This window comes from Tupaia chinensis, unplaced genomic scaffold, assembly GCF_000334495.1.
Source record: "Tupaia chinensis unplaced genomic scaffold, TupChi_1.0 Scaffold144336_1, whole genome shotgun sequence".
In the NCBI taxonomy this organism is placed as follows: domain Eukaryota; kingdom Metazoa; phylum Chordata; class Mammalia; order Scandentia; family Tupaiidae; genus Tupaia; species Tupaia belangeri.
In genome coordinates, this window is record NW_006204194.1 from 445,499 (window position 1) to 454,510 (window position 9,012).

A 9,012-nucleotide genomic window follows, 5' to 3' on the forward strand; every position below is an offset into this window, starting at 1 on the left:
TTGTCATAGAGCAAGCGCGAGAGAGAGGAGAGAGAGAGAGAGAGAGAGAGAGAGAGAGAGAGAATGAGAAAGCAAACCGCCAGGTCTGGGATTTGAACCGCAGTTGGCCATGTGAGAGTTCAGTGCCTTAACCACCATGCCACCTGCTGGCCCTAAAGTATCCCATTCATAAAGGATTTCAAAATATTTGAGTGATTTGAGGGACAGCATGGAGTGGGACTAATGGAATGGAGTTCACTTAGTATGAAATAACTAAATAGAATAATAATTTATACTGGGTTTTGTGTACTTCCAGGCATCCCAATAGTCAACAGCCTCTTCTTTCAGAAGCTTCCATGACATGGCTTTGATCTCAGCTTTTACATCCCAGTGTCACAATCCCATGAGGATTATGGTTAACCAGCCATGGTGACATAATGGTGGTGTAAGTCACTTCCCAGAACAAAGGGAGTGGCTCAGAAGGTGGGAGTTCTACCATTCACCAGTTCTGTCCCTTTGGACAAGTAACTGAGTTCTTCCTGTGATGTAGAGATAGATGTTCTTTTTTCCACAGTTTTGGGAACTCACCATGGTCCTGGTGCTCCAGTGTCACATGTTGCTTAGTGTCCCAAGGGCCAGGCCCAGCAGTCCCCACTCCCTCCCCACCCATTGAAGACCATGGGCATGTCTTCAAGCAAAGTCACTTTGTCCTGAAAAGCTGCACTCTTGTAATGGCTAAGGACTCGCGCCCAGCGTGAGTTTTAAGCCACCGCGGTCGACTACATGGGAGTCCAGCAACATAGCCATTACGTTAACTGCTGGTTCCCCTGTCTCTCTGTCTCTCTGTCTTTCTGGCAAGTGCATGTGCCCTATAGCAAAAACCTCTTAAAAAAAAAAAGCTGCACTTTTCGCTGGACTCCCACGTAGTCGACCGCGGTTCGCATCCCAGACCCGGTGGCTTAAAACTCATGCTGGGTGCATGTGCGTGCATGCCCAAGATCCCGAGAGGAGAATGGAGGAGAAGGGATTGTGGCGTGGCCATCCCCCTGGGGGGTGATTTCTTGCTTTCTGTCTCTCTGTCTCTCTCTGTTTGGCAAGCGCATGTGCCCTATAGCAAAAACCTCTCCCCCCCTAAAAAGCTGCACTCTTGAGGGGACCAACAGTTAGTGTAATGGCTATGTCATTGGACTCCCATGTAGTCAACTGTGGTTTGAGTCCCAGACCTGGTGGCTTAAACTCACGCCGAGCACGTGTGAATGTGTGCCCAAGATCCCGAGAGGAGAATGGAGGAAAAGGGATTGCTGCGTGGCAATTGCTGCTTCCTTGCGGTATGATTTCTCACTTTCTGTCTTTTTTGTTGTTGTTGTTGTTTTAGAGGTTTTCACTATAGGGCGCGGTGGCTCGCCAGACAGACAGAGAGAGACAGCGAGACAGAAAGCGAGAAATCACCCCCCAGAGGGGATGGGCACGCCGCAATCCCTTCTCCTCCTTTCTCCTCTCGGGATCTTGGGCATGCACGCACATGCGTCCGGCGTGAGTTTTAAGCCACCGGGTCCGGGATGCGAACTGCGGTCGACTACATGGGAGTCCAGCAACATAGCCATTACGTTAACTGCTGGTTCCCCTGTCTCTCTGTCTTTCTGGCAAGCGCATGCGCCCTATTGGCGTGGTGGTTAAAAAAAAAAAAATAAGCTGCACTTTTCGGTTTGTTGCCAAAAGATGGTCTGCTTTCCTATTTGCGGCAGTTTCAAACCTGTCCGCCATTCCTCCCAAGTTGGGGACTCTCATTTCCTCCTTAGCATCTAGCTGAGCTTATAACTATTTCAACCAACAGCACTAGAAAAAGTCACACCCTGTCACTTCCACGAAGTGAGGTCACAAAGGGTGATACGATCCATCTCATTTGTTGGAACACTCACTTTGGGAGACCTGGCCTACCATGTAAGAAATTCAACTACCCTTGGGGCTGGCAGGTGGCGTGGTGGTTAAGGGTGCTGGACTCCCACATGGCCAACTGCAGTTTGAGTCCTGGACCTGGAGGCTTGCTTTCTCACTTTCTCTCTCTCTCTTTGATCCTCTCTGTTCAAATAAAAATAAATTAATAAATAAAGTTAAATAAAATAATTATTTAAAAAAATTCAACTACCCTGAAGTTGCATGCACAAGAGACCTTTTTTTTTTTTTTGGAGAGGTTTTCACTATAGGGTGCATGTGTTCGCCAGACAGAGAGAGACATAGAGACAGAAAGCGAGATATCACCCCCCAGAGGGGATGGTCACGCCACGATCCCTTCTCCTCCATTCTCCTCTCGGGATCTTGGGCATGCACGCACACGTGCCCGGCGTGAGTTTTAAGCCACTGGGTCCGGGACGTGAACCGCGGTCGACTACATGGGAGTCCAGTGACATAGCCATTACGCTAACTGCTGGTTCCCAGCACAAGAGACCTCTTAAAAGGCATATAATCCAACTGATCTTTCAACTGCCTGGGTCCAAGTGCCAGTCGCAAGAGTTAGGAAGTCATCTTGGATGTGCAGTGTGTTGAGTAATGTCCCTCCAAAAGTCATGTCCACTCAGAATCTCAGAGTGTGACCTTATTTGAAAATAGGATCCTGGGTGCGTATGCATGCATGCCCAAGATCCTGAGAGGAGAGTGGAAGAGAAGGAATTGCAGTTTGGTCATCCCCCTGGGGGTTATTTCTCACATTCTGTCTCTGTCTCTCTGTCTTTTTGGCGAGCACACTTGCCCTATAGCAGAAATTTCTAAAAAGAAAAAGGAAAAAAAGTAAAAAAGAAAAGAAAAAGAAAATAGGATCTTTGCAGATATAATTTGTTAGGACTCTAAAGATAAAATCATCCTGAAACTCAATGTTCTTGTAAGAAAACAGGACACAGAGTTACACAGATACAGAAGACCATGTAAAAAGGCAGAAATTGGAGTTACAGTGCTGTAAGTCTTGCCAACTACCAGCAGAAGCTAGGAAAGAGGCACAGTGTGGTTTCCCCCTCTAAGCTTCCAAGAAGAACCAATGCTGCGGACACTTTGAGTTTGGACTTCTGGCCTTGATAAGTGTTAAGAGTAATTTTTACTGTTTTAAAGTCATCAAATCTATGGCAGTTTGTTGTGGTAGCACTAGGAAACTGCTGGGAACCATATGATAGAAAAAGATGAAACCAAGAGAAAAATGAGATTGAATACGGAAATACATTGTACAGCAACCAGTTGGAAAAGTCTTGGGAGCATGAGGTCCAGGACACTGGGCTGAGATCAGCATGGAAAACTATATGGACCATTAATCTTAAGACGGACCCAAGAGGAAAGAATCTATGCAATGTCCCTGCCAGGAAACCATAAAGATTGTTTGTCCCAGGTAATAGTAATGGCCTGCAAGAATTAATCTTTATTTAAGAGCCTGCTGTTTCTCATATAGCATATAGAGAACATTCACCTTACTCCCTGCTTAAGATAGTTTAAATTGTCTGTAAAATAAAGCACCTGGGTTCTTTAACCCTTGAGGTTCTGAGTTCCCCTCTCTCCATACTTTTTTGCCTGTTTTTATTTTTTTAAAGAGTTTTTTAATTTAACTTTATTTACTTTAATTTGACCAGAAAGGGACAAAGTGCGAGTGATAGGGAGGGAGAGAGCGAAAGCAGATCTGGGACTAAAACCACGGTTGGCCATGTGGGAGTCCAGTGCCCTTAACCATCATGCCAACTCTGGTCCCATGACTGTTTCTTTCTTCTTCTTCTTTTTTTTTTTTAATTTAAATTAAAATTTTTTTTTTAATTTTTGCTATAGGGCACATGTGCTTGCTGGAGAGACAGAGACAGAAAGCAAGAAATCATCCCCCAGGGGGATGGCCATGCTGTAATCCCTTCTCCTCCATTCTCCTCTTGGGTTCTTGGGCATGCACACACATGCACCTGGCCTGAGTTGTAAACTGCCAGGTCTGGGACTCAAACTGTGGTCAACTAAATGGGAGTCCAACGACATAATCATTACGCCATCTGCTCGTCCCGCCTATTTCTTTCTTTACCCTCTGGGCTGATCCTTCATTTGCCCTGTTCACCAGACTGGATCTGATAGAAACCAATACAGAAGGGATTCAGCTGGTTAGAATCATCCTCAGTCTTTCAGTATCCCCTACTGACGCTGCACATATCTGGGAATAAAGAATCTATCACCACTGGCCATGTCTAAATTCCTGACCCTCAGGTCTGAAACATACCCATAGAAAAGCTGTCTTACACTATTAAATGTTGATAGCTTTGATAAAAGTGATAACCAGAGCACCAGGACTCTTGGGTCAGCCTTCTCCTGCTTTCCAAGTGCCTCCTTCTGCCTGTATGGTATCACCTCCCAGGCAGATTACTGTCAACGCCAAAATTGGATTTATTATTAATAGTGAAAGGAGTGACTCAGTAGCTCTTGGATTGTCAGGTTTTATTTTTTATTTTTTTAAAAAGTTTTGCTATAGGGCACATGTGGTTCCTGGAGGGAGAGGGAAAAAAAAAAAGTGAGAAATCACTCCTCAGAGACATGGCAAAGCCACAATTCCCTCTCCTCCACTTTCCTCAAGATTTTGGGTACAAATGCACAAGTGTCTGACATTTTTCAACATGCTATTCCAGGACTCAAATAGCAAAGTCAGCCATATGGGATCCAGCCACCTTAAGCACAATGAATCTGGGTTGTTAATGACACAGGTAACACATGAGTATTTTGCTACCGTAAAACTTCAGAAATAGCCAAATATAAAACGTAAAAAGTGAAAATGCCTTATATCTTACTTTGTTACTTTGTTAATGTGTTACTAATAGAAATATCTGAGATTGGGTGGTTTGTAGAGATTTATTCAACTTCTGTTTGGACTTTGAGGGCCAACTTCTCCTGAGGTTACACATGGCAGAGGACAGGATCTTGAGCAAAGTGGTTGTTCTTAAGTTTCTCTTTGCTTTGGTCTTCTTTGCCCTTTTATAAACCCACCAGACCTCAATCATAGGACCAGATCCTAATGACCTCATCACACCCAAAGACCCCACCTGAGACACTAAGGATAATCCCTTTCACTTAACATCTTCATGATACAACCAAGACCCAATCTTTTCTGGGGGACATATGTTTCAAACTTTTCAAAGATAACTTCTCTTAATGGTTTGGTAGAGATCTTTCTAGACATAAGATATACATACTGCTATCTTAAACTTCCCAGCTTAAGACCAGTGAGAAGTTGATTTGTAAGTTCGTCTCGTGCTTTTCCATTACTTGAACACTGAATAAAACTTGTACTATCACACTCATTTTTGGTTTTATAATTTGGCTATGTGACACCAAAGACCAAAAGATTTAAACTTTGGGAGTAAGTTAAAAATTGGTAAAAAACGAAGACGAAAACAAAAACAAAAACACCAAGATTGTGAAACCATGATTTTAGAAAATAACAGTACTTTCTGTGTGGTGGAATTATCAGTGATTTTGATTTCTTTCTTAATTACCAAAGGGTGTGGGTATGTGTGTGTGTGTGTGTGTGTGTGTGTGTGTGTGTGAAAGCATCCCCTAATGAGGTGTGGCCACACCATCAATCTTTTTTTCTTCAATTTTTCCACCTCTTCAGGACTCTGGGCGCACACACAAATGTCCAGTGTATTTTCCATGCCTCCAAGGTCAGGACTTGGACTGTGGTTAGCCACGTGGCATATAGTTCCCTATGTACAGGGCTTAATTGCTATGCTACTTGGCTGGCTTTCAAAAATTCTTTCTTCTTCTTTTTAAGGTTTTTGCTACAGGGCGTGTGCACTAGCCAAAGGCAGAGAGAGAGGTAAAGTGAGGAATCTCCACCCTCCCTCAGAGATATGGCCACACCACAATCCCTTCTGTTTTTCTCTCGGGATTTTGGGCATTCATGCACACATGCCTGGCATGAGTTTCAAGCCACCAGGTCCAGTACTCCAACCTGTCAGCTATGTTGGCTCCAGCACCTAATCACCATGCCACCTGCTGGCCCCTATCAGTGATTTTAAAATTTTTTTAATGAAAAAAGAGATTAAAATTGAGAAGATTGGGTCAGCAAGTGGCATGATGGTTGAGGTCCTAGACTCCCACATGGCCCTCTGCCCACTGCACTTCAAGTCCTGGACCTGGCAACTTCCTTTCTCACTGTCTCTCTCTCTCTCTGTCTCCCTCTAGCAAGTGCATATGCCTAGTATCAAACTAAAAAATAATAAGTAAAATTAAATCATTTTTAAAAATATGATCAGGAATGTCATAAATATCTCCAAAAAACTGGAAATGTAGATTTCCATAGAAACTGTTAAAATTGACCAGGTGCCAGCCATGATATGAAGAGGTGCTTTGGAATGGACCCTCTGGCCCCAGCTATTATAGCCTCTAGCCTTTTTATTTTAAATTGCCAGAGCACACATTCACTCACTATAGAGAGAGTGAGAGAGAGAGAAAGCAGAATGGAGCTCTCATGCCACAGACCCTTTTCCATTTCTCCATCCTGCTGGGATCTGGAGCACAAATGCACAAGTACCCAGTGTGCTTTCCAAGCATCTGGGGCAAGGATTCAAAGCATGGTTGGCCATGTGAGATCTGGCTCCCTTAATCACTAGGCCACGGGGCTGGCCCCTTATAATTTTTGTTATCCCTGACAGGGTGTAACCATGTTGCTATTCCCTTGCCCCGGCCTTCCAGCTAGCCAGGACTACAGGTATATACCACACACACCTGGCTTGTTTTAGGTTTGGCGAGTACTAAATCCAGGCTTCCTCTGCAAGCTCAGCCATTGAACAATGGTGCCTTTTTACTTCCACCATTGTGGATGGGCATCTTTTGTTTCAGTGTTGCTTATTTTAATACTTAATGTGAAGAAAACACATATTCTATGTAGAAATATAGTTTACTTATTTGCATTTTCTTTTAATCCTTATCAATACAAATAAATATGACAAATATAGTATCAGTGCACAAATTATTTGGTACCTGACCTTTTCAGATTTTGCTTATCTCTTTTTGGGGGGGGGGGAGAGATTTTTGCTGTAGGGTGCTTGCACTTGCCAGAGACAGAGGGAAAGCAAGAAATTACCCCCACCTCCCCGGGTGGGGGGGATGGCTACACTGCGATCCTTTCTCCTTTCAGGATTTTGGGCACGCACACACATGCACCCAGCCTGAGTTTTAAGCCACTGGGTCTGGGACTCAAACCGCAGTTAGTTATGTGAGAGTCCAGCGACATAACCACTATGCCATCTGCTGGTCTCTCACTGATCACTTTTAATGACCAAATAAATGAACAATAACAGCAAATCAACTGACTGGAAAATTAAATATATTTTTTTCCAACTGGTAAATTCATTAACTCCCTATCAGGTTTATTTACTCATTATGTACTAAGAGGTTTTCCTTGTTGTCCTTTGGTCTTGGAACATTCTCACCCAATGCAAGTCCCAAATCTCACCCAATCCTGTGTGGGTTACACTGTGGGATCAAGTTGAAGAGGCAACATTTCTTTTAACAGATTTGAAAGCTACGAGGTAGGCTGTTTCTTCTTGCGCTTTGTACCACTGTGTGTTTTCTGATGCCCAATAAGATGGGAGCTCTGGGTAAAGGCTTTTCCACATTTGTTGCAGACATAAGGGCGCTCCCCAGTGTGAGTTCTCTGATGCCTGATGAGGTGGGAACTCTGGCGGAAGGCTTTTCCACAGTCCTGACACCGGAAGGGTTTAGCTCCCGTATGAGTCCTCAGATGCTGGGAGATGGCTGAGCGATCATTGAAGGTCCTCCCACACTCTTGGCATTCAAAAGGTCTCTCTCCAGTATGAACTCTTTCATGTTGTGTGAGGGAAGAGCTCTGAACAAATGCTTTCCCACAGATCCGACACCCATAGGGCTTCTCTCCAGTATGGATTTTTTTATGTACAGAAAAGTACCTTGGGTTCCGGAACATTTTACCACATTCACTGCATCGGCAAATTTGGCTCCCTTTCTGAATTCTTATAAATGTAATATGCTGAGCATTCCGGCTGGCTGTTTTCCCACAACCACAGTGTTTCCTGGCCTTTTCTGTTACATGGCTCTTCTGATGAATCTTTACATGTGAATTACGAGTCATATTTTTAACCCGTGAACCATGTTTGCGTAAACTTTTTTTAGGAGGAATTTTCTGGACTGAAACTTGTCTTGTGTCAAGACTAGTGTTTGCCTGGGATTTGGGGTTTTCACAATGCTGCTTCTGAGAGAGATCTTCTTGAGTGAACCCCACTTGTTTCAAAGATGTGTCTAGGACTTCTGGGACTCTGTCCTGTGAGACATCTTCAGAGGTAGTGGACAAGGCACAATCCTTTGCGAATTCTTGCATGTTTGGGCTGTGGGCTGGTTCTTCCTCAGGAATGTCAGACTTTGGAGTTACCGGTTTACTTTCCAGTGTAGTCTCCCACCCTGAAAGAAACCAAAAGATGTGTGTACAAAAGATAACAGGATGGTCTGACAGTGTAACATGCATCATTGGGGTTAGTGTTTTTTTTTTTTCTTTTCCTCTAAATCACACAATCTAGAGAGAGACTGGGAAGAAGTGACACAGCAAAGAAGGGAACTGAGTAGGGTGACATAGGTGGTTTAAGGACAGGAAGCCTTTTCCTGGCTTTCCAAGTTCCTGCTGTTCCTTTGTGTATCCTTTGGGATGGACAAATCAGTCCTTTACTGGACCTGATTTTGTCTGTGACCATCTCATGCTTCAGCCTCTCCAGGTCCACAATTCCAATTATAGACCATAGATTGAGAAAGGCACTCTTGAAGGCATGCCCAAGAGCAGACCAGAGCCCCAACTAAGGATCTCATAGCACATCAGTCCTGGAAAAGGGGTGGAAGTGACCTTACCCACAGAGACCAGGTTTCCAAAGGTCTCTAGCATCACATCATGGTACTCGGTTCTTTGTGTTGGGCCCAGCAGCTCCCACTCCTCCCTGTTGAAGTCCACAGCCACATCTTGGAAGGTCACTGACTCCTGTAACATGACACATACATCTGGCTCAG

General features: G+C 44.2%; 1 protein-coding gene across 3 annotated transcripts in view; it reads right to left on the reverse strand.

The window, feature by feature from the left end:
- Window positions 1–7,287: 7,287 nt before the first annotated feature.
- The window catches only part of ZNF274 (zinc finger protein 274), a 34,361-nt gene continuing 32,636 nt past the window's right edge, over window positions 7,288–9,012 (reverse strand). For all 3 annotated transcript variants that reach the window (XM_027767603.1, XM_027767604.1, XM_027767602.1), the window contains exons 8-9: window positions 8,857–8,983; window positions 7,288–8,418 (exon numbers count right to left, since the gene is read on the reverse strand). In XM_027767603.1, coding sequence (XP_027623404.1) covers window positions 7,508–8,418; window positions 8,857–8,983 — 1,038 coding nt within the window. In that variant the 3' untranslated portion in view covers window positions 7,288–7,507. The remainder of the gene's footprint in view (window positions 8,419–8,856; window positions 8,984–9,012) is intronic.